Genomic DNA, 26873 nt, shown 5'->3' with positions numbered 1-26873 from the left:
TGGTTGAGAATTTCAAGATCCTGTGCTCATCTCAGTTGGCTTCTTTTGGGTAGTAATTCTAGGCCTCATTGCATTATCATATTCTCAATCCTTTGCCAAAGTTACAAAGGGGGAAAAAAGAGAAAAACAAAAAAACAAAAAGGAGAAACAATGATTTGAGTTGGATCCCATGCTTTTGGAAGGATTTTGGCAGTATTTTTCTTTCAGGAGTGCTATTTCTTTTAGGATTTAGTTTTTTTCTTTTTCCCTTTGATCAATTTTCAAATTCTCATGTGCTTTCATCTAGTAGTATATTGTACTTGACACTGTAAATTGCCTGTTATTTGAATATGCTGCTAATTTAAAGGAATGTTTTTCTCCTCTTTCAAGTGGGACACGGGTTGCAGAAGATAAGGCTACAGATAATAATGATTGGATGCTATAGTTCTTGTAGCTAACTCCGCATAGTGGGATAAAAACTTGATATGTTGTTTTTCAAGTGGGACATAGGGAGGGTTTGTCCTGTTGAGTGATGTCATGGTATTTAATTAGCTGTTCTTTTCATACCCACTAAGATCTAGTTGCCACGTTGACCTTATTAAGTAGTCAGTTATATCTATGAAAACAGATGTAATACTAATATTCATTGATCTTACATTGTTATGTCATTTGATGTTTATTTCTGTCACAAATTTAGTGATGGCCTTTGATATATATCTGATACTAAAAATATTCTCGGACACTCCCAATAATTTTGGTGATAAAATTCACCATTCCAATCTGTAGAAAGTTTCCCTGATGGTGCCCCAGGGACTTCTCAAGAATTTTAGTAATAACATAGTTAGATACAGCTACATAAAATATTCGTGACAAGAGTCCTTATGTTACCCCAGAAAATTCCACTATAGGTCCTCGAAATATAGCATCTTCACAAAGACTGAAACAAGCTGCAGTTTAACTCATTAACGCAGAAGATGCTAGCTAGTGAGCTAATGTTCACGCCCTGCGGGTGACACTATCGAAGGCAGCTGCAATCGGCCGAAAGAGGCACAGAGATATGCATAAGAGGTGCGCAAGGCCGGAGGTCAGAGACTCAAGTGGGACGTGCTGCCTAAGTTGTGGGGCGACGGAGATGAGAATGCATGCCATCGGGCACCCAAGTGGGCTGATGTCAAAGGAACGCACTTAAGGTTCATAGAAGATTCCGGAAGCTTACGGGACATGGTTCACTTGGCAAGATCCGGAAAACTCCATGGTCGAGCATTGAAGGAACTCTCTAGAAGGATAAAGAGAATTGCACAAGAGTGGCATTCTAGAGAATTCCATGGGATGATTCTAGGGGCTTAATCTAGAAACCTCCATTGTAAATATCTAAGATATTTTGTATGTAATATTGTAGAGAATTCTAGATGGTGATTGTAGCCCATTGGATCATGTCAATCTCCACCGTCCGTTCTAAGGAGGTGGTAGTATAAATCAGGGTTAGGCCTTCATTTGCAACCATCCAACAATCCAACACTCAAGAAAAGTATCCAAGAGTGTGTAAAGCTAGAGAGCTAGAGATAGGCCCTTGTGCGAGGGCAAGTGAGGACTTGTAGTCACAAGTGTTCTAGGAGGGTCATTGTAATTGTAGAGAATTTTAATACAAGAAGTTGTATATTCCTCTCTATGTTCGTTCGTTGGTTTTTCCCTTTGTGTTCACTTATAAGCACTTGAGTAGTGATTGCGTGAGGGTTAGGCTGACTTAGCTAGTATCCATGGGACGGATCAAGGAGCTAAGGCCGCACGGAGCTTGCAAATCTCCAAGTCCGTGACATAATTCTCTGGCGCTTCTCTGCAAAATTTTCCAGTTGAGAAAAGCATCAAATTGGTGAAGCAGATGCTAGCTGCTGTGATCAACTTTTCGGTTCATGTAGTTTGGCTTGTCTGAGCTGAAGGCATAAATCTGTTTGGAAGCCTTCCATTTTGTCTCATGTGGCTTATTTGGTGGGAGAGATTTGAGAGCTTCTGAGGGTGTGATTTTGAATAACTGAAAAGTGACCTAATGTCCGCAGATCCAACTCAAAAGTGATTCTAGTTACCTCTATTAGAAGAGTCTTAGCCAAAACTCAGATGTGGTAGAGTAGTACAAGTGGAAGGCTGTGATCTCTGCATTCTTAGAATCCACCGTAAAGAAAAGACCTGAAGGTGTTGATCTTGATGCCTGGTCACCAGGACAATATGGGTATCCTCTCTTGATGATTATCCATAGCCTTAAAACTCCTGGGCTTTACAGCTTACGATACCAAATGAACTAGCCAGTTGAAAGAATTGTCAAAAAACAGGCAATTTGAGTCATTTTAGATGCTTTAAGGTTATGGATCTTAAATTATGCGGTCTGATAAAATAATATTGTTTCTTTTTGAGTTATTATTGGAGCAACGTCTTTTTCTTGTGTTTAATGCATGCATTGTTTGCACAAGCATTTGTTGTGCTTGAAGGCTAGTTATATATTGTTAACATCTCAGTACTGAAAGAGAAAGTGATGTTGAATAAGAGTGGCAAACACTCCCAATATTGTCTTATAGCAGAACTATGGTTATTGCAACGGAACCTCTGTTACGATGGAATAATTGTCATGTTGTTTGCAAGCAACTTTTATTACTAACTTTTTTGAGTAGAGGACTTTCTGTTTTTCATTGTTGGTTTGTTAGAGAGGTGGGAAGTATTGTCTCTTTGATTTTTAGCGTATAGTTGGTTATGCCAGATTTTATGTTGGTGTTTTTGCGTATTTGGAGGCAGAGCTACTTGGGGGCTGGCCATTCTACAATTTGGGCTTCATTCCCCATTTCTATGTTGAGGGTTTAAAAGAGTTCCACTTTTTTTAGAGGGAAAGGCCTACTTCTTCTTCTTAGTTGGAGGTAAACTTATCCTTTTCGTTTTGAGGACTCTGCAACTTATTGAAGAAGATGTAGTTCTTGGCTGCTTGTGCAGCTATAAGGGCGCAGAAACGAGCGCATCTAGTACTGTAGTGTTGGTATGAAGAAAAAAAAAAGTCTTTATAAACTGCAGTCGTCCGGCAAAAGGCAGAATTTTGGCCTTCCACCCGGTTAGCTTCTTGCTGATTTGATCTCTCAAGGGACCACTGTTGGCAAATGCTGAGACATGTAGCAAGGTATCTTACAGCGAGTTGCTCCTCGTGCATACCGAGAATGGAGAGGATAGCGGCCTTCGGAGCGGAGTATTGATACCAGCTAGAACAAGCAAAACCCAGAGAACTTAATGAACAAAAAAAGGAAACCCAGAAAACTTTGATTTACTTACTTTTCATTAGTGGTGGTATACTGAATTGCCATCAACCAAAATATGAGATATGTTTTTTATTTGGACATTGTGATTGTTAAAATCGATGCAAGACATTAAATATTTTATTACTAATGTGGACTATTAAGTAGGATTAAATGTCATTTTTCTTTTTATTTTCATTTTGAGGTAAACAAGTTAATGAAGTGATAACTGAAATGCATTATTGTTTTGGGTTGAAAATAATTACCAATTTAGTATTTGGACAAGCAGATACTAAATTGAGTGATCAAATAGCCTTCGAAGATATAATTATGGATAGAGATAGTTGAAAAGGTAGAATTCACACTGCCTAACTTACCTGGTGATCAAATAGCTTTCCAGTGAGGAGGATTGTGAGGCTTGAGATGAGAGTGCGCTATCTAGGGAAAACCAATATAAATCAGACAAGAATCTCCATTATATTAGGACTTTCCACAATATGCCATTACCACCAATTAACAGTTTGACCCCTGTGCTGCATTTGCTTTCTTACCGGACATCAATGCAAATAGTTTCTTAATGCATCATTCATGGGCCTTGTGGTTTAGAAGTAGAAACCACAAGGCCCATGAATGATGGAAGATTGCAGGAAGTAGGGTTGTTCACGTAGTAATCCAAGCACAATCTAGAGAAGAGCCAAATAATAAACTATTAAAGGATTGGAAACTTTTGAAACAATTAGTTAGAATACTAAAGAACTAGGTGATCAAATAGCTTTTGAGGGAAAAAGTTCTAGAGAAGAGCCAAATAATAAGCTATTAAAGGATTGGAAACTTTTGAAACAATTAGAATACTAAAGAACTAGGTGATCAAATAGCTTTCGAGGGAAAAAGTTCCATTGACGGGACTTGAGGTTGGTTGATAAGAGTGAGCCATCTAGTGGAAACCTACTTGGATCGGAGAAGAAGCTTCATGGGCAAGCATATTAGGATTTTTTTTTTTTTTTTTTTTTTTTTTTTTTGGGGGGGGGGGGGGTTTAATTGTCCAAAAAAAAAAAAAATCAAACTTTGACCGTAATTTTTAATTATGTATTAACCTTTTAGTTTTTTCAATACTAGGATTGAACTACCATTTCGTTTCAAATTTGTACCCTTATACTTAAAATAGTCTCTTAATTATTGATGTATTTTTTTCACTTAAATGACATGGTTTTAATACAAAATAAATTTAGCAAATGAAGTGACGTCCAATGTGCATGTGTCACATTTTCTCTGACATGCAGCTGTGCAATACATTGGTGGAGAGGTGACGCATGGACATTATATGCCATGTCATTTGATTAATTCATCTTTTTTTAATGCCACATCAATTAAGTAATAATGATACATAAATAATTATTGAACTATTTTAATATAATACAGTACATAATAAAAGTCCAATCTTAATATTGAAAAAATTAAAAATTCAGTACATAATTATAAACACAAAGGTCAGTTTTATTTTGTAATTAACTCCTTTTTTAAAGATATAAGTTAGTGTCTTAGGATCTTCTGCAAGACCTTACCAATTAACTGTTTAACCCTTGCGCAGTACATAATTATAAACACAAAGGGGTAGATGCCCAAAGAAAAAGGGCGCATTGATTCAAAAAGTTACACCAAATGAGTGGTGATGTTACATTGAAGAATAGCGAGCAAATGAGAAGTAAATCCATAGGGAGTTGGGGAGAGGCTTCTGCCCTATAAGATGCTTCCAGAGTGAAATAAGTGATTCCAATGGGAAAAAAAAAGGCCAAAAGGTACATCTAAGAGAAGGGTACAAAGCTTCTCTAATGATGGAAGGTTTTATAAAGTTTGGTGGCCAAAGGAAGGATGTTTTATCAAGGCGTTAATTATTCTTTTGATATAACTCAAAATAAACGTAAAGTTTTATATATATTAATGGTGATGAAAAAATATTAGGATGGAGAAAATAGAGTTTGTTCGGTCCAAATCGATCTTTACTAGTTTGATGAAGTTAGAATTTTTCAAAGACAATATTGGACGGTTAATACTCTAGCTTACCATATCTTACATTTTTTTTTTTTTTTGGATTAACTATATCTTGTAATTGATATATGATAAATTGGTATCAAGGGCGAATCTGGGGGAGGGCTAGATTGGGCTTCAATATGTGCTAGTCTCAGCCCTTGCGTAAATATATATATGTAAATTAATTATTCAGACCATATACCAACTATTGCATAAGGAGAAGAAGAGGTTATAGACCAATCTTGCCTTTCCATTCTTTCTCTTTTTTTTCATATTCACAGGCCAACTCCAACGTTCTAAATTTCTGGATTCATCTCTGATTGATATCTCTAAAGTTCAAGAACAATATTTAGAGTAAGGTGTAAAATCTTCCTATATCATGTATTAGAATAAATTGTTCATTTGATTTCTTTTCGATTTATTGTGGTTAGTGTTGCTCAAAGTATATCCTAATTGCGTCTTAGGACTTTCTCTCTATATATTTATTTTAATTTCCTATTAACGCAATTTTACTTAATGAAAACAAAGAGGACTTGGTAGGCAAGTAGATCAACATCCTTGTGTTAATGTGGATGATGAGCAAATATTAATAGCCCACTTAAAACTAAATATAAATATTAATAGCCCATTGCGCTCCAATTGGGGTAGGGTCAATGCTCATTGTCTGAGTTCGAAATGGGACAATGATAACATTTAAATACTTGTTGTCCCACTACATATATATATGTATGTTATATGTGTTGTTTTTCTTTTCTTTTTTTTTTTTGCTATGCATTCTATTAAATTATACAAATAATAGCCTATTTTTGTGTTTGAAGTCCTATCAATATTTTAAATACCCAAATTGCTCTTCATTGGTTATGCGAACACAAGTCTTAATCATCTTAAATAGACTCCATTAGATAAATTTTAACTCTCTAATCTTTTTTTTTTTTTTAACAAGAAGCTGAATACAAAGCAATATAAAAAGGTAAAAGGCTAGCTTATTGATGAATTTGTAGTGAGTAGAGTTCACCAAATAACAATGGGTCTTGAACTATGGGGAAGGGAGGCATATATGACCTAATTATGCTCTGATCTTGAGGGCCCCCCATAATTAGCTCTCTCCATTTAGACCAATTATGCTCTGATTTGTAGTGAGTTTATCTGCTATATAATGTTAAGAGGGTAAAATATGAAGTTCAAGTGATAGTCTGACTGAGACATGCGAGCACTGATCTTAAAGGATATTTATCATTCCTCTAAAGTGTAAAGAGTACTGTTTAGAGAAGTATCTTCTTAAGTTGTAACAATCTCTTCTCTTTTACTTACAAACAAAAGGGGTTACAGAAATAATATTAAAAATACCTAGACAATATAGAAACTTTAGGTAAAAAGAGGCCAAGGAAAAGTTTCAAAAGTTGACAAATGAAAAATGGAAAGAAAGAAAAAGGCAAGAGTGATTCGTGGGGCTGTGTTTGAAGCACAAAGTGGGTAGGTTTATATAGATTATCAATTTGTAACTGAAATAGGGTTTGAATTTTGGTTTTAATACTAAATTAATTATTCAATCAATTTAAAATTCAAATCAAATCATAATAATGATTCCTTCACTTACAAATTAATTCAAAATTTAATAATTATGATAACGATGATGATATATAGATTTGTAACACGAAACAATTCAAAATTCAACAATTATGATAATAAAGGTGATTCATTTGTAACAATCAATTTAAAAAATTCAGTTATAGATTTGTAAAAAAATGCTTTTAAAATACTATTTAAACCTAGAGTTTTACAATAATTTGTTTGAAAATATATATAGTTGGTATCCATTCAAATAGAGAGAGCTTTATTATGGGAGGTCTCAAAATGGATAAATACTTAGTTATACTTGTGTATGGACTATCTGTATATTTAATGGTTAAAATTTAATTATACCAATCAATTTACGCAATTAAATCTTATTTAGCAAATAAATTAATAGACTCATTCTTTAAAACAGTGTTTGTTAAAATGAGCAAAATAAAAGAATATTAAGATAAGAGTGGAATACTTTTTATGTTGAAAACAAATGATTCAATATATAGGACAACAAATGTATTTTTTAAATGTGTAATACTATCTTAAAGTTTAGCCCATGAGCTCATCTAAATCTAAGCATATTGACATAAAGTTTCTAGTTGTGAAGGAAAGAGTGCAGAGTGAACAGATTTTCATAGAACATATTAGGACAAACTCCATGATTGCGGATTCGCTTACTAAGGGAGTATCACCTAAGGTCTTTCATGAGCACACTATTCATATGGGTGCTGTATTGTGTGAGGATATCATGTTTTAGTGGGAGTTTGTATTCTCGTTGTTTTATGTTTGTTCATAAAGACATTCTTATATTTGAATATTTTCTATACAGAAATAAAGTATTCGATTCATTTCACTCTGATATATTATGTTCAGTATTGATCTCACTAAGGAATAAGGTAGGACCAATTGGAAATAGACATGTTTGGATCACATCACATGTAATTTCTATGCTACACATCCATGATTGATCTATGTCATTTAGTTGTATTGGTATACATGACCATTGATGAATTTAGTCACGTTAAATGTGACGAAGATCACTTTGATCCTATATCAGTATGATTAATGGACAAGATTGTTCGGAAATACCCTTAATAGTGATAGCAAAAATTTTGGAGCTCATAAGGTTGTGCACATTTGTAAGGTTACACATGTGACCTAGTAGGAGATTGTTGAAAATAAATGATTCAATATATAGGGCCACAAATGTATTTTTTAAATGTGTAATGCTATCTTAAAGTTTAGCCAATTAAAAGTGATCTATAAAGTTTTTTTTTTTTTTTACTATTGGGTATTAAACTATCATGGAATTAATGTGTAGAGATATAAGTTATATTTCTAAATTGATAAGGGGCCAATTTGGAAATATTAGAAGTTGTTAACTGCTTTTAGCAGTTATATATAAAAAGGTTATGGTCCCCTATTGATTAAGAGGTTTTCATATCTTTGCATCCCCATCAACAGAGAAATTCTAAGAAACTACGAATCAATTGGAAGATCAAAATACTCGTTTTGATCAATCATCACAATGGATACATGTACGCTTCCGTTTATTGTTTATATTTATTCTTAGTGATTTGACATGAATGTTCTTGGAATTTGAATAATAATTCAACATTTCAAACTAAGATATGAAATAGTCAAGATAAGATTGAAAAATATTTTAATATTTTTATTAAACTGTTTGTTAAATTTTTTGGAATGTATTAAAGGACACAAGTGTCATTTTTTTTTCTTATCTATAAAAAGTAATATATGTTTATCTTGTGGGAGGAAGAGATAAATATATCTAAAAAAAATAAAAATAAGAAGTCACATGATTTTTTTTTTTCTAAAAATCACCATATAAGTTTAACAAATACGTTAAAAATAAAAAACATCCGAAATATTTCTCATATATGATATTTTTCACCTCATATTTTGATTAACAAATATTATCAATGTACTAAGTTTAAAATATGTTTAGAGAGAAATAAGAAAGTAGTTAACTTATTCCTTTTTTAATGACAGAGTTCTGTATTTTCAAAAAATATAGGGATACCAATTAGGGTGCGTTTGATTGCACTTATTTTTCATGAAAAATGCCTATTTTCCACCAAAGTTCTAATTTTTGTACTGTTTGATTAACCAAAATTTTCAGGAAAATTAAGTTATCATTTTTGGTCACGTGAGGGGTTTTTCTCGCTTTTGCTGGAAATGGTTTTACTGGGGGGGTAGAATTTCATTTCCAAGGGATTCACTCACCGCGCACAACACCTTTCTCACTTCTGTCCACCTTGATTTCTCTAGAGTTTTCCTCTTCTATTCGAGCCGACTTCGTCCCCTTCATCTTCGTCGCCATCTATTGCTGAAGTCGAGCCCCGACTCGGGCTTCGTCGCCATCTCCGACTTCCTGTGAGTCGCCATCCATTGCCGAAAATGAGCTCCGTATTGGGCTTCGTTGCCATCTCCACATGAAAGAGAGAGAGAGACTCACAGTGACGGTGACAATATTGCGGCTGACCCAGATGGTGAGCGTCTGGTTGTTGGGCACACTGACGACGACTCGGCGTCGGTGTCGTAGAGTCGAACATGGCCGATTTTTTGCACCTTCAGAAAAGCCAAACAACGGCGGTGGCAGGAGAAAGGCACGGGAGAGAGACAAAGAGGGTGAGAGAGTGGATTTTGTAATTTGTGATGAAGAATAACAATAAACACTCTCTATTTGATTGGGTTTATTTTTATTTTATTTTATTACTATTCTTCATCATAAATTAATAAATAGAGAGTGTTTATTGTTATTTTTAATTTTTTGTGATAAATACAAATGTATAAAAATAAAAAATAAAAATGATCAAATTCTATAGAAAATATTATCAATCAAATAGTAAAAGATATAAAATAATATCATTTTTTAGGTAAAAAATTATACCAATCAAACAGTTTAAACTTCTAATTTTCAAGAATTTATTTTCCCTGCAATTCAATTCCTTAAATTAATTTTCTTTTCACCTAAATTCCACCCTTGCAATCAAACGCACCCTTATAATTACGCTCGAGGTAAATTATATACCCAAACCTCCTTTGCTTTAAAAATAGCTTTGGTTTAGTTTTTTTTTTTTGTGTGTGTGTGGATGCCGTTCCCATTGCTAACACTATTATTTAACCCTAATTAGACTAAAGTAAATTAACTAAAGGCATGTTTGATTGGCAATTTTTTTCATGAAAAATGGTCATTTTCCATCTAAATTCTAATTTTTGAAGTGTTTGATTGATCAAATTTTTCATGAAAAATCTTTTCTCACTTGGGGTCACCTGACCTTCTTTTCTTACTTTTGTTGGAAAATGAATTCCCGTGAAAGAGAGAGAAATTGTTTTTTAGGTGATTTGGGTCACGACTGCAACAGTGAGTCTGCAGCAACTGGGAGATGGAATTCATCTTGGGCATCGAGTGGGAGTGGCGGCCTTCTTGTAGGGGCTGGTCGGCGACGGGAGGCGGAGGTGGGGCAATGGCTTTCTTATAGGAGTAGATCATTTTTGTTGATAGAAATGCACTCTTATTTTTGTCAACAATGCACTCTCATTTCTATGTGCAGTGCCGGCCCTAGTGTAAGGCTAAGTAGGCGTTGCCTAAGGCCCCAAATTGTGAAAGGCCTCATTTTTAAAATTTTATATTTTTTAATAATAAATATTTTATTAAAATATTTAATATAAAATACCAATTTTATATTTTTTCCATACTCTCTGTCCAATTTTGTATTGTTGTCTCTATAATTTTATAGTGTATTCACAATTCTCAATTCTTAAACCCACCCATTAAACTCACTTTTCATTTCTCATTCCCTTCCCCCTCATCTAATTTATAACTAATAACTATAATAATTGAATTAATGTAAGTCTACCAATAATATTTTTTTACGCATAGTATGAATTTGATGTTGAATACAAATTTAGTAAAATTAAATGATGTTTGCAATTTTTTTAAAAAAATTAATAAATAAAAATAAAAAATGACATCAATTATGTAATTGATTGAAATAAAAAATTAACAAATTTTGTAGTGGATTGAACTTTAACTTCTTTTTTTTAATTTAATGAATTGATTAATTTTTTTTAAAAAAATGTGTTATTTATTTTTTTATAAAAAAAATAATACTTTTAAAAAAGTCTCAATTTTTTTTTGTTTCCTAGAGCCCCCAAACTGGTTGGGCGGGCTCAATCTGTGTGTATATATATATCATGCATTCTAATTTCTGTGTGTATATATATACACACAGAAATGTATATATATATAGAGAGAGGGGGGCAACCATCTTTATTATGGGGAGGAGACAAAGAAATGTATATATATGATGCTCTCTCATTTCTGTGTGTATATATATACACACATAGAAATACATATATATATGTATAGAGAGAGGAGCAACCACATCTTCGTTACAGAGAGGGGTAACCATCCTTAGAAACTCCCCATCTCTCTGTTTCATCAACACCAATAGAAGCGAGGAAGGAAGGATGGATGAATTGGGTCTTTGTTTTCATTTGTTTTTTTTATAAATATTTTGTTTATGTATATTTGATTTATTGTTTGTAATTGATTATTGATTTGTATATTTATTGATTATCTGTATGTGTATATGTGATTATCTTCATAAAAAATAATCACAATCAAACACCAAAAGTTAGAAAATTATAATAACTTTTAGGTAAAAAATTAAGCTCATTTTTCCTGGAATTTAATTTTATGCAATTGAATTACCTATAAAATATTTTATTTTCATGCTTGCAATCAAACGCACCCTCCTTGAATGTTAATTTAGTTAAATTAAAACTAAATTAAGTAAAAAGTAAAAAGAAAACATAAGTTGGAACCCATGGGTGATGGGTTTCAGCTAACAAGTAGCAACCAGTTTGGAATCTATTGGCCATAATAAATAAATGTGTTCAGTCGGTCTAAATTGACTCTAAATCAGACTGAATTAAAATTAAAATTAATGAAAAAAATTAATTAAATCAGTCCGAATAAAGGTTAGATTAGTTCAATTAACATTTAGCAATGTGCATAAATACATACACATTGTTGTATATGATAATGCTATATTTATTTAATTAAAAAACTAACAAAGAGATTTGAGTTTCATTACGTACGTCAATGATAAAGAATAGAAAAAGAATACCCCACAATAAGATGAAAATTTGATCTCATTGGCCTTCTTATTTTCTCTCTCTTTCTCCTGGACGATGGTAGAACTCATTGTCCGTAAATTACCAAGTGTTGGCTAGAACCTATTGTCCGCCATCAATTCCAATTAGCAATTTTTTTTGTTTTATTTATTTATTATTTATGGTATTAATTAATTTCTAATTAAAATTTAATAGTAACATAAAGCGTGTCTGAGTGAAAAACTAGACCTCGGGACTTTTAAAGTTATTTTAAATTATTAGTCGATCTAGACTAATAACCCAAAATAGAGGTGTCAAAAGGGTCGGGTGGCCCGTTACTGTTTAAACGGGCCGGGTTGAGCCAAAGAAATTGGGCCCACGGCTCAGCTCGGCCTGTGGCTCGTTGGGCCCTTATGGGCCGGGCCCATGAGGCCCTTATGGGCCAGTAAGGCCCTTACTCATTTTTTTTTAATTTTGTTATTCTGTAGTAATTATTGATATTGAATACTAAAAAATTTAATTTCACAATATATATAAATAATAATCATCAATTTATTTAAAATTTTTAAGTTAAAATTTTTATATATTTAAATTATAAATAAACATTCTCCTTTTTATATGTACATTATTTTTCATATCAATTCACAAGAAAATTTATAAGGCATATAGAATTTTGAAATATAAAATGATGAAATAATATTTAAAACTTAAGAATTAAGATAGAAAATATTTTAAAAAGAAAAAAACTAATTTTTATATATGTATTATTTTGATATTTATATATGTATATATTATATGTATTATTTTTAAAAAATTATTTAAAAAAGAGAAAAAAAGGGCCCGGCCCGTTTGTAGGGGAGTCGTGGGCCGGGCCGGCCCTTTTGACATCTCTAACCCAAAATAGAAAGAATTTTGAGTGTAATTTACCCCTTACCCTTTTATATTTCTATTTTTTCTATACTTTTTAGATACATATTTCAAGTTATGTATTTATTTTTTCCATTACGATCTAAACTGTATCTTGCACCTTATTTTGATTATTTTACTTAATCTTAATTTTATTAAGAATGTTATATTTACGTATAAAAAAAAAATTTGAATCTAAGTGTAATTATTATTATTTTTCATAAAGATAATTACAAACTTTAAAGAGTAAAGTTACAATATATTAGAATTTACTATGGCGGTCAAATAACCACTTAAGTTATCAAAGATTAAATTTTTATAGAAATGAGGAGGTTGACTTTTAAAATATTTACTTAATATATGTGAATTCATATAATGCTTACTTAAAAATTATGATTACGAATTCTTCATCATAAAACTTATCTAATTTAAAAAATATATTTAAAAACACAAATTATAAAGATTGAAAATCTAAAAATAAAAATATTATGTTGGTGGAAACTCTGGTGCGCCATCACAATTCGTAAATATGTAAAGGGTAGATAATTTGTAAAGATAATTAAATCTCTAATGTGTTTTTGAATTAAGAGTTTAGAGTATAGATTCTATATAAGCAAAGTGTGATTAATTATTGTTAGTGAGTGTAGGCAGTCATTTAGGGTCCATGGCTCAAAGAATTTGGATTTAGCGGAGGAACTCAAATTTAATTGAGAATTTTTGTTTATTGAAGGCCCATCACCCAGTTAATCATGGGCTTTAATTCCAGGGGTATTCTCGAACTTAACAAAGATTAGGGTAACTATTATTAGAATGGAAGAAGAAGACTCAGGGAGGGAGAGGGAGAGAGAGAGAGGAGAGAGAGGCTGTTTGAGGAGCCATGAATCGGTTAGCAGGAGAGCTTCTACTTTCAGCTCGTTTGTCTTCAAGAAAACGCTTCCTTCTTTCCCTCATTCCTCTTCAACGACAAGTGGTACAGCGTTCCGTTACTGCTTTCCTGCAAAACCCTTCTTCTCTGCGCCACCACTACTCAAAACCGGCTACTACCAGTAGTATTGAGGAGGAGGAGGGCAAGGAGAGTTCCAGCTTCGAAAAGCACAAACCACAGCAGCAACAACGGTTGTCCAAGACGAGGAGGAGATACATGCTCGCCGAAATGCTTGAGAATCAAGCACAAGTATCCCATGGAGAGGCACCGATAGAATCAAGATGGCTACCGAAGGAGAAAGAAGAAGCATCTTCTTGGCCAAGGCCTAGCGAAATTCCATTTCAGACGAGGGTTGCCAATTCCGTCAATTTGATCGGAGATGTCGAGATTCCTGTGCAGTTTAAAACTTCCGCAGACGGCAAGTACTGGGCCGGCACCATTATCTCCCAATCCGATCCTGACTCTTCCGATTCTCCACCCTTTTGGTTGGTAGTTCCTCTTTGCCTACTCTCTCTAAGTCTCCAAGTAGTTTCTATTGTTATGCAAAATTTCTCTGCTGGGCAATGACATTTTTAGCTTAACACGGATATCCATTTCTAGAATCTTGTCCTTTGCAGACTCGTGGGACACGATGTATCTTGGAGTTAATTTCCTTTTCTCTAAATCCTTAAGCTGATTGGAATTTTAGCTCCAACATACTAATATGGATTCTGGGTCATCCCGAGATCGAAATGTTTACATCCATGGGGGTCATGATAAGATAGTGAACAGGGGATTACACATTACAATGTAAAATGTCTAGAAATTTTTGTCACTGAAAGTATGAATCTGCGCGTGCAAGTGCTTATACATGTTTATTTATTTTTTTAGGTAATAGATCCACTAAGGGAAACGCTAGGAAGGGAGGTGAACCCTGTTCAAAAGTAAAGCAAACCGAGCGGGGATGAAGCCTGTATTTTCATAGTCACATGACACTTATGAATAAATTGCACAAAATAGGAAAAGGAGAAAGGGGTGGCCAGCCCGAAACCAGAAAGATAGGAAAACAAGAAAATTTCCATTTCATATAATAAATTGATACTTCATAACCTTCAGATGCCCTTAGATGTCAAAGAATGGCGTGGCACAAAAGGCAATAGCATTCAAAGGAGGTCTGTTTCGAGACCTCTAACAAAAGAAGATAAAGTATCACAAAATGTAGTTCATATATCCAACTACTTCACTTAAAGACTGTAACAAGATGAGTCTGTTGGGTTTTTGCATGGAAGATTATTGTCTAGAAGTTGAAGAGAAGAATCTGTTAGAATGAAGAATGAAGTCCAACTGGTTTTTTGTTCTAAGTTATATTAAGTTAACTTAGTTATTTTATTATGAAGGGTATGTTAGTCTTTTGTATATGCTAAGTTCTAAACCTTTGTAATTTCCGCCCCTATAGTTTATAAATAGGAAGCGAGAGGCTTGCAATCGGTCATAACTCATAAATCATTATGATTATTCTCTGAATACAAGTGATACTGTCGAGAGTGAAAGAGAGAAAGGCTTAGAGATAAAGTTAGTCGTTGTATTCTCTTGAGAGAGCAGTGAACTTGTGTGAGGGAGAGAAAAAAGGTTCTTGTATCTTGTTTCAAAGCGGTTTCTAGTGGATTTATCTCTTGGAGAGAAGACTGGATGTAGGATTGCACTTTGCAGTCCGAACCAGGATAATTCTGTGCTTCTTGGATGGTTTGATTGTTCTTTTCTCTCATTTCTTTGCAGTTTTCATTATCTGTTATCTCTATTCTGTTGTGGTTTGATTTCCGGGTGAGGAGTGCAGAGAGATTGGCAAAACCTAAAGTCTTGAATTGGTTTTAAGAGCTCCTAATTATAACAGATTGGTATCAGAGCCAAGAACCCTAGAAATCTTTAGTTTTAATCCCTGTTATGGCTTCCGCACCTTCTTCTGCTAGGTATGACATAGAGAAGTTTGATGGATCAAATGACTTCGGTTTATGGAAAATTAAAATGAGGGTGCTGTTGGGAAACTTGGGATTAGAAGAAGCTTTAGAGGTAGATCGAAAACTGCCCAAGAATGCTTCTGAAGAACAGAAAAAGGATTTCAGTGAGCGTAGGAAGGAAATCAACAAGAGGGCCTATAATACTCTAATTCTAAGTTTAGGAGATAAAGTTCTTACTGAGGCTTTATGGTCTAAATTAGAGAGTCTTTACATGACAAAAACCCTGTCAAATAGGCTGTATCTAAAGGCAAAGTTTTTCACATTCAAAATGCAAGAAGGGCAGAAACTGAATAATCACATAGATGAGTTCAAGAAAATATGTCTTGATTTAGAGAACATAGATATTAACTATGATGAGGAAGATAAAGCCCTTGTATTATTGCATTCTTTGCCAAAAACATATGAAACCTTTGTTGATATATTAAAACATGGTAGGGAAAAGTTATCCTTAGAAGATGTTTTTGGAGCATTAAACTCTAAGGAGTTGCAACAGAAAGTAGAAGGAAAATCTGCTGGAGATGTCCTTACTGCTAGAAGTAGGACTGAAAAGAGAGAGTTTAAATCAAAGGGGAAGTCAAGAAGCAAGTCTAAGAATGGCAAGAAACAGTTTAAATGTTTTCACTGCCATGACGAGGGCCACATCAAGAGAAACTGCCCAAACAAGAAGAAAGAAATCCAGGAGAAATCCAGCCCCGAATGCTCAAGCACCATGTGTGGCTTTGGCTATGAGAGTGAGGATGTCCTATAGTTTCCCTAGGTATGCAAGTAAAGTATCATAGGTTCTAGGTTTAGGGTGTTATTCTCATAGGGAAAGGGTTTTTTACCCATAGAGTCATGGTGGAGGGGGGAATGCTTTGTCTAGGCAAGGTTAAGGGATTTGGAGATGGGAGAAATTAGGAAGCATGGTGGAGCTGTTCTAGAATATTAGAAGCTGTAAAATATGTCCCTGTTTTAATAGAAAGCCTAATGTCCTTAGGAATAATTAGATAGTGAGAATTGGAGTCCTAAGAAGTTGCAAGGATCTCTTAGAGAGATGGTAGCAACCCTCAAGAATGGAGGTTATGTGGTGCATGCTTGCATTTATATGTGGATAAGCTGTAGTCACTAAAGGATAGCCTATGATAAGGTTAGGCTGTGTCATTTGTTGAGGATGGCTCACAATGGTGAGCAAGGACTAGGAAAGGTATCTAAGGCTAGGGATATTAGGGGAAGGGAAAATTGCAGGTGTATAGGAATAGAAACCATGTAGTTTGGTAAGGTCACCAAAGTAGAAATCTCCAAATCAGACCTTGTATATGTTAAAAGCCCATTATAGATCAGTTCTAGGATCTAGGGTGACCTATCTAGGCTTTGTCTTATGGTGGAGCTAGGTGAAGTGTACCTAGTGAAGATGGTGTGTTCCTAAGGAATTCCCAACCGTATATGAGCTTGCTGGAATTTAGGAAGTTTGCTGGAAATTGCTTCTGGTGTGAAGGGTTAGGTGTGTGGAGTTGTGTAATAGGTATACCTAGGTCTCCTAAAGCTAGGGTTCTTACCTATGAGGGAAAACTCTACTAATAGGACATGGAATTAGTTGATTCCAAGGCCAAGGGATGGAATTTGGAATGCTGGCCAGCAAGGAGAATCCTTTGGGATGTCCTAAACTAACCTATGAACCAGGGTATAGCAATAGGGAAATCTGGAAAATGTTTTGATCAGATTCATTGTGTAAGCTTGGGCTGAATTGTGAGAGGGAGGAAGCTAGTGTTTAAGATAGCTTTGGCTCTTGCAGTAAGGGTCCTTGTGAACAGTGAGGGGAAAAGGGTGTGTGCAAGGGTTGTTGTCTTGTATGGTGAAGCCCTTGGTTGATCAAAATCTGGTTTAAGCAATGAAAGGAAAGGAGAGTCATCTTGTAGGTAATGAGCAAGGGAATAGAAGGTCTAGTGTTGCCTAGGATGGGTAAAAGATAGAACCTCAAGTAATCTACCAGTGAGGTATGGAATGTTGGGTTTGAAGGATACTTAGGCTCGGGTTTGAGTGCTAAGGAGCAGGCTGGAAAATAGAATTGTCAAGTCCTTGAATTAGGACTTGGCAATTTCCGTAATTTTTGATCGAGAAAGAGAGGGAAAAGAGAATTAGAATAGAGAGATTAGAAAGATCAAAGAGAGAAAGATTTATTCATCAATCAATCGGTAGGGGTCCATGTGCCGTAGGTCTCCTTATTAAGAAGACCTCTAGCTATACAATGATTATTCTAACCTCCTAACTGTTTCCAGAGGCTGTTATAACAGCCTCTCCCGCCTCCTAACTTGCCCAACAGTTTAATAGAGGTAGAGATTACAAAATAACCCTCAAGATCATAACAATCCCTTCCACTTGAAAGAATTCTTGTCCTCAAGAATTTAGAGAAGTCCCATGGCCGCGGAAACTGCTTCAACAGGTTTGGAAGGTATTCCCAAGTAGTGTGGTCTGGATGAAGGTGTGACCACTGGACTAATACTTGTGTCAAGGGTACTTTTCCTTCGTACATTATCCTCTTCTGTAGAATAGCGCGGGGTTCTATGATTTCTTCTGTTTCTTCCACATTGGGTGGTAATTCTATCTAAGTAGAATCAGGTGCTGTTGTAGTCTTCTTTAACAAAGAAACATGGAACACTGGATGATTTGTCACTCCTTCAGGTAGCTGCAATCTATATGCGACTGGACCTATTTTGGCCACAATAGGATAGGGTCCAAAATATTTGGGGCTCAACTTAGAGGGTGGCACTGCTGTATAGGGCTGTTGCAAGAACCTCCTTACCTTGAGATAGACCAAATCACCTATCTCGAAAGTCCTGTCACTCCTCCTTCTATCTGCTATTTGCTTCATTTGGTTCCGGGCATTAGCCAATTCTTGTTTTAGGACAGTTAACAATTGCTGCCTCTGCTGGAAATAATGCCCCACTTCTGCCATAGTAGGGGAAGACTCAGAAATAGCAGGCAGCAGCATGGGTCTATACCCAAACATGGCTTCAAAAGGACTCCTCTGAATAGCATTGTGGTAGGTGGTATTATACCACCATTGTGCCAAAGATAGCCACCGATTCCAGCTCTTAGGATTTGTGAAGCACATGCACCTTAGATATGCCTCTAAGCATTGATTGACCCTTTCCGTTTGACCATCCGTTTGAGGGTGGTATGCAGTGGACAAACACAAGCCTACTCCCAATTTTCAGAACAATTCCTGCCAAAATGAACTTGTAAATACCTTGTCTCTATCCAAGACAATAGTCTTAGGAATTCCGTGGATGTTGGCTATTCTGTCCAAAAATACTCTTGCCACCTCTTGTGCAGTAAATTGATGAGATAGACTAATGAAATGGCCAAATTTTGTCAAATGATCCACCACCACCATGATTACATCCTTGCCTTCCGATCGGGGCAGACCCTCCACAAAGTCCATAGAAATTCCTTCCCAAGCTTGATTAGGTATTGCCAAGGGCTGTAATAATCTCGGGTAAGTCACGTTTTCATGTTTACATCGCTGGCACACTATGCAAGACATCACAAATTTCACTACATCTGGCTTTTGTTTAGGCCAAAAGAATAATTGTTTGACCTTTTGATAAGTAGCTCTTATCCCTGAATGACCCCCCACCGGTGAAGCATGAAGTGCTCCTATTATTCTCTCCTTTAATGCACTGTCATCCCCCACTACCAACCTACCTTTGTACCTGATCAGACCGTTGGATAATGTATAATCTGCTATTGCAGTAGGTTGGACTGCCAGCTGTGTTAGGATACCTTGAAGCCATTCTGACTGGCCATAGCTAGCTTCTAATTCCTCCATCCATTCAGGTACTACTGCTGTGATAGCTTGGCAGGCTGCAGTTTCACTGCGTCTAGATAATGCATCAGCTATTATGTTTTCTTTTCCTCTGCGGTACTGAATAATATAATCCAGCCCCATGAGTTTAGAAACCCCTTTCCTTTGTAGCTGAGTATGCAATCTCTGTTGGCCCAGGAATTGTAAACTCTCATGGTCCGTGCGGATCACAAATGGCTGGCTTTCTAGGTAGTGTCGCCATTTGTCAACTGCTTCAAGCACTGCTAACAATTCTTTGTCATACACACTTAGTCCTAAATGCCTTTGAGATAATGCTTGACTTATAAAAGCCAATGGTCGCCCTTCTTGTATTAACACAGGTCCCACCCCCGTGTCACAAGCATCCGTCTCAACTGTAAATGGCTTCGAAAAATCTGGCAGAGCTAATACTAGAGCTGTAGACATGGATTTCTTAAGGGCCAAGAATGCTGCTTCTGCTTTCGGATTCCACTGGAACCCTTTTTTTTTTAGCAACACAGTGAGAGGTTTGCTGATAATACCATAGTGTTGCACAAATTTTCGGTAATACCTTGTCAATCCCAAGAAACTTCTTAGCTCCTTCACATTTTTAGGCCTAGGCCACTCTAACATTGCTTCCACTTTCTTTGGATCTATTTGTACCCCTTCTCCACAAATAATATGTCCCAAATATTCCACTTCCCTCACAACAAAGGTACATTTGGAGAGCTTAACATACAATTGGTGAGATTTAAGGATCTCAAATGTAGTGAGGAGGTGTATAATATGGTGTTCAATATTGGGGCTGTACACAAGGATATCATCAAAGAAAACGAGGATGAATTTCCTTAAATAGGGTAAAAAAATCTGATTCATCAAAGCTTGGAATGTGGCAGGGGCATTAGTCAAATCAAAGGGCATAACAGTGAATTCATATAACCCTTGGTGAGTTTTAAATGCTGTTTTATGGATATCAGATGGTGTCATTCTGATTTGATGATAACCAGACCTAAGATCTAGTTTAGAAAAAATTTGTGCACCATATAACTCATCCAATAGGTCATCAATCAAAGGTATAGGAAACTTATTTTTGATTGTATTGGAATTAAGCTGTCTATAGTCTATGCAAAACCTCCAGGTTCCATCCTTTTTTTTAACAAGGAGGACTGGAGAAGCATAGAGGCTTTGGCTGGGCTGAATAATGGCTGAGTCTAGCATTGTTTTAACTTGTTTCTCAATTTCAGTTTTCTGCACAAGAGGGTATCGATAGGCTCTAATGTTGACAGATTCTGAATTTGGTTTAAGGTGAATTGAATGGTCCAATGGTCTTTGGGGTGGTAAAGAGCTGGGTTCTACAAATAGATCCTTAAATTCTACCAATAGTGAATGCAAGTTCTCCGATAAACCTACCTTATTTGTGAGTTGGGAACCGATGTCAGCATTGGTGAGTTGCAATTCTGCCTTCACTTCCTTGTCATCCTCTATTTCTTTTGCTTGTATAGAATAGATTTGGGCTATCTTTCCTCCCTTCTTTGACATCATTTTCTGTAGCCTTTTCCCTCCAATTAACTTGCACTCTCCTTGCTCCAAATTTCCCAGCAAGGTTAACTTTTGTCCGTCGATTACCACTGTGACTTCTAACTTGTTGAAGTCAAAAGTCAGAGGACTTACAGTCCTCATCCAATCTACGCCAAGGACTATGTCACATCCACCCAAGTCTAAGATCCTCAAGTCAGCCACAAATTCTTGCCCTTGCATGATCCATGTAAATCCGAGACATTTATAGTGACTGTACATTCTATTTCCATTGGCTACCGTTACCGACAAAGGTGTTGTGGCTATCATGGGGCACTGAAGGCTTGTTGCTGTGGCTTCACTGAGGAAGCTATGGGTGCTTCCACTATCGATAAGCACCATCAGTCTTCGTTTTTCCACCTGTCCTTTTACTTTTATAATCTGCCCCATAGGGCTTCCTTTCAATGCATGGAACTAAATCTCTCCTCCTTCCTCCCTTAGCTTTTCTTCTTCTTCTTGCTCCAGTAACTCTTCACCAATGGTTTCCCCAGTTTCTGTTTCTTCTTCCATCTTTTCTCCGTCAACTCCTTCCATGTTCATCAGCTGTCTTTTGCACTGATGACCCGGACCGTATTTTTCTCCGCATTTGAAGCACAACCCTAGCTGCCTTCGCTGCTCTATCAAATTCCCTTTACCCCCGTTATTATTTACGGGTGTTTTGGAATTTTGTTGACTATGCCATGTTAGCAATGGCCTTGCGTTTCCCCCTCCATACTGTCCTGCTAAAATACTGGGTTTATAAGGAACCTTATGTTTCTTGAAGATGGCTTCTAAGGCCAATTCTTGAAGTCTTGCTTTTTCCGCTGCTTGTTTAACGGATGTTGGAGTCATCATCTTCACCATGGGCCGCAGTTCTTCCCTCAATCCGCTAATGAAGACTGATACCAAGTATTGTTCGGTAAGTCCAGGTTGTACCGTACTCACCAGAGATCTCAATTCTTCAAATCGGCTTTGGTATTCAATCACCGTTCCTTCTTGTTTCAACTTGCTGAATTCTTCTACTACATTGGTCATGTTTTTCTCCCCGAACCGTTCACATAACCCTTCAGCAAATTCGGCCCAACTTCCTTGCATTCCTCCATCTTGAATCCATCCTTGATACCAGGAATTTGCTTCTTCATTCAAATAAGCTGCCGCCAAATTTACCTTTTGCTCCTCTGGAATTCGATAAAATTGGAAGAATCGTCCACACCTCCTCACCCACCATCGTGGTTTCTTCCCTTCGAACATCGGAATCTCCAATCTTGGCATAGGAACATGGTTCTGAATCCCTAGCTGGTGATTCCTTCCCATAACTCCTTGCACCGTACCCTGGTCTGCTTCCTCAAGAATCCCTTGTGTGCCCAGACGATTGCCCTGGTGTGGTAGAATCGGTTCCGACGACTGTCGTGGTGGATATTCTGGTGGTAAACGGAATTGGGGTAGCGAAGACAGCATGCTTAGCAAGCTGTCCATCCTCCGCCCTTGCATCTCTACCGATTCTTGGCATCGATTTGTTGCTTCTTGCTGTTTCTCCATAGCTGTTTGCATTACTTCCCTCCATTCAGTCAATTCTTCTCGCGTTTGTCGTAGGGTCTCCTGGGTTTGGGTTGCGCCCAACTCCAGTGATTCTAATCGGATCTCCCATTGCTTCAGACGCGTGTCTTTCGCCATTGCGCCCTGGAATCCGAACCTCACAGCCGAATCGTATGGCTTTGATACCACTTGTCAAGTCCTTGAATTAGGACTTGGCAATTTCCGTAATTTCCGATCGAGAAAGAGAGGGAAAAGAGAATTAGAATAGAGAGATTAGAAAGATCAAAGAGAGAAAGATTTATTCATCAATCAATCGGTAGGGGTCCATGTGCCGTAGGTCTCCTTATTAAGAAGACCTCTAGCTATACAATGATTATTCTAACCTCCTAACTGTTTCCAGAGGCTGTTATAACAGCCTCTCCCGCCTCCTAACTTGCCCAACAGTTTAATAGAGGTAGAGATTACAAAATAACCCTCAAGATCATAACAAGAATCTCTTGTATAAGAAGAGGTGATGCACTCTTGTCCAAATGAATGGCATGGAGCCATGTAAATTTGGGGAGAATCTTGGACTTAAATGGTGTATATCCCTTAGGTTAAAGGGGTGGAGTGCTGTTGTAGTGTCTATTTGTAAATTAAGGAAGTGCTGGGAAATGGGAAAAGTCTAGGGAAATGGCTAGACATGGCCATTGGTTATAGCAGCACATGAAGGCTTAATTTGGGTCAAATAGGTGTCACTAATCAGCTAGTATCCATGGAAAATTAAGAGAGAAATTGGTCTTATAAGAGTAGCCTAAGGAATTAGAGGTTAGAGGGAAAGGTAAGCAAGGTTTATTGCTTAGAAGGTCTTTCTATGAGTTAAGTAATTCCTAAGCCAAAATATTATAAGAATTGGAGTCTCTTATGATGGTCCAAGGGGTTAAAATTGAGTGCATAGGAGTAGCTGTGTCAATTGCAATGGTATGCCTAGGAAGAGTGAGGCAGCTTCATTGATAGTTATCCAATGGGAATCTCAAGGTGTAGCTGAGGTGTTAAGTCAGTGTTTGAGATTGTTGGAAGGAGGAGAAGCTGGAATGATGAGGCATAGAGATTGGAATTGGGTTTTGGACAGCTTATGGCAGCCTAGGTTACCCTAGTCTTCAGCATATCTTGGTAGACTGGTAGGTAGATAGAGCAGTCCTTTGTCTGTTGAAGCAAACATAAGAAGGGAAGACAGTGGTAAAGCCTAAAAGACCAGTTTTGGGAAGCTAGGTGTAAGTCTAGCAATGTTAAGGCCAATCCGGGTATGGTGCACTGTTGATGTGATGCTGTGTAAGAAGTTTGGACCCTTTGGGATTAAGGAATAACATCATGTATGGATTTGGTTTATGGTGGAGTGTGCCTAGCTGGAAATTATGCATTTAGGGTGTATATGTTGCATTTTGTATGCAGCAGGAACCCTAAAATATAGTCTAGGTAGGAGGAGTTGAAACAGCCAATGGGCAGTCCATTTGGCTTAGTCTTTAGTCCCTCCATGGAGTATATCGATCATATTGATGTTAGGAAAAGTTATTCATTAGGAAATTCCTTGAGGAGGATAATATCTAATGAGAGTTGCAGGTTTAGTTATTGCAGCTGGAATTTATCCAAAGGTGATCCATTGTTATGTTTTACAGCATTGATTTGTTTTCTTTGATGTGTTTGTTTTGAAGTGATCAGGTTGTAGCAGGTCCAAGAAGAGATCAGATTTATGGAGCCGGATTCTAGAAGATAATCATGCAAAATGGTGGAGATTTGTTGGGTTTTTGCATGTAAGATTATTGTCTAGAAGTTGAAGAGAAGAATCTGTTAGAATGAAGAATGAAGTCCGACTGGTTTTTTGTTCTAAGTTAGATTAAGTTAACTTAGTTATTTTATTATGAAGGGTATGTTAGTCTTTTGTATACGCTAAGTTCTAAACCTTTGTAATTTCCGCCCCTATAGTTTATAAATAGGAGGCGAGAGGCTTGCAATCAGTCATAACTCATAAATCATTCTGATTATTCTCTGAATACAAGTGATACTGCCGAGAGTGAAAGAGAGAAGGCTTAGAGATAAAGTTAGTCATTGTATTCTCTTGAGAGAGCAGTGAACTTGTGTGAGGGAGAGAAAGAAGGTTCTTGTATCTTGTTTCAAAGTGGTTTCTAGTGGATTTATCTCTTGGAGAGAAGGCTAGATGTAGGATTGCACTTTGCAGTCCGAACCAGGATAATTCTGTGCTTCTTAGATGGTTTGATTGTTCTTTTCTCTCATTTCTTTGCAGTTTTTCATTATCTGTTATCTCTATTCTGTTGTGGTTTGATTTCCGGGTGAGGAGTGCAGAGAGATTGGCAAAACCTGAAGTCTTGAATTGGTTTTAAGAGCTCCTAATCATAACAGAGTCTATGCTGTGACTCTAAAATAGGGGCCGTGATTGGCTTGGATTCATAGGAAGGTGATGGGCCTCTTGGGGACCTGTGAGCCGCTACATACTCCAATTTTGTACAAACCTCATAATTGACGTGAATATACTTCATATATATGAAGCAATAAAATGTTAAAATACATTGTCTTCTGATCCTCGATGGACAAGACAACCTTTCCTGTATAACTGAGTATCAACATATAATGGAACTGAATGCTCTGTCTGGAAACTAATTTTAAGTATCTCAGCGACGTATCTGAGTAAGTCTATCTACCTCCTTGTAACTGTGTCATCAAAAGAAAAATGGCTGCCCCATACTATATCCAGGAGCAGGCATCTAATACAAATAAGAAAAGAAATAAAAGACTGTTCATGCAGGTCATAGTTTCCCTCATTCCATGTATCTTGTAATTGTGTCACAAAACTCGGCTACTCTGATACTGGGTAAGATGCCTCTCCTAAATAATGTAATTGGTAAAAAATCTGTAGAAGAAGAATATATACACTGGATGAGTCAACAGGGTACTGTGAGCAGATAACCTATGCCAAGGTGGATGGGAGACAAATGAATGCATATGACCAAAATGGGGTTGAAATGTAAGAAAGCTTAAGATAATGTGATTCAGAAGTAAATATAAATGGAATTCAGGGTTAATATATAATAATACACATAAAAGAAGCAATAAGAAACATGTGGGAGTAAACTTAGTAGCACATACGATCATATCTTGGTGTCAGTGTCTTCCAACTGGCTCATAGTATTTGGGCGTCAATGATTTTCAACTGACTAATAGTAAATGTGCGAGTTATTTCAACTGAGTTTGGCAGTTAGTGTCTTTCAACTGGTTAATATTGGATTATTGGGGAAAGTTCGAAAATAGGGTTTTATGTGATCTTTCAAAACTTGAGTATTATTTACTAACTAATATGGTGAACAAGGTTTTTATAGAGTTTTATTCTTCTTTTTTGGCAAACAAATATTATTTTCTGGGATCCCTTCCATTGTTCCCGGGTGATTTTTCAGGCTTAAATAGCTGAATTAGAGAATGTTGGCATGTCAGAAGTTCATAATTTTTCCTAAAAATATTACCCTGAGCTAGCTGCCTAATAACGTGCAGAGATCATACTGTCAATGCTTGTAGCTTACTGATAGATTTTTGTAGCTTTGGGAACTATTTATGCCTTAGATGAATTAACTTTATGGCCTGGGAAAGGCCATATGAACCAATCTACGTCAAAAAGGTTTACAAACCAATTAGCTGAGTCCATGTTAATCAATTGGAACTAAGAAATCTTGTTTAAGGTTTGGCTTATAAATTTATTCCACTTTTAGTAGCTGCACTGACCAGCATTCCAAGTGATGAAACTTGAGAGTTTAGAGAAAGAACTTGTGTTCTACTAAAAATGCGTTAATCAAACTTGTGCTTACACTTGAGTTTGTTTGCTTCTTAAGCAAATTGTTGTCTAAACTCTGAAGTATCTGTTGAAATCATATTTGACATTTAGATTTTGTTGTTGTTGATTAAATATCTTGAATTAATTTTGCTGCATATATTGGCACCCTGGAGGGTGAGCCTTGGTACCAATGGTAAGACGTCTCCTTTGTGACTTTAGGCCATGGGTTTGAGTTGGAGAAACAGCCCCTTTGTAAAACAAGGGCTGTATACAAAAACGACCCCTTTCCTAACCCAGAAAACAGGGGCCTTGTGCACTGGGGACATGCTACATATTAGCACTATGGATTCTGTCTCGT

General features: G+C 36.4%; 2 protein-coding genes across 5 annotated transcripts in view; both read left to right on the top strand.

The window, feature by feature from the left end:
• Positions 1-26873, top strand: part of LOC127795906 (uncharacterized) — a 58074-nt gene that overhangs the window by 1925 nt on the left and 29276 nt on the right. The gene's annotated exons all lie outside the window — the stretch shown is intronic.
• The window catches only part of LOC127795907 (protein OSB2, chloroplastic-like), a 37620-nt gene continuing 24458 nt past the window's right edge, over positions 13712-26873 (top strand). For 2 of the 4 annotated variants that reach the window (XR_008021888.1, XM_052327885.1), the window contains exon 1: positions 13712-14297. Coding sequence is in view for 3 of the 4 variants with exons in the window: in XM_052327885.1 (XP_052183845.1) it covers positions 13765-14297 (533 nt within the window). In the remaining variant the exon portion in view is untranslated. Of the gene's footprint in view, positions 14302-26873 lie in introns of all 4 variants that reach the window. The other 2 variants (XM_052327886.1, XM_052327887.1) reach the window with 2 other exon arrangements.

This window comes from Diospyros lotus, chromosome 2, assembly GCF_014633365.1.
Source record: "Diospyros lotus cultivar Yz01 chromosome 2, ASM1463336v1, whole genome shotgun sequence".
Taxonomy (NCBI): Eukaryota; Viridiplantae; Streptophyta; class Magnoliopsida; order Ericales; family Ebenaceae; genus Diospyros; species Diospyros lotus.
The sequence above is the reverse complement of the archived record's forward strand: the minus strand, read 5'-3'. Positions and strand labels throughout refer to the sequence as shown.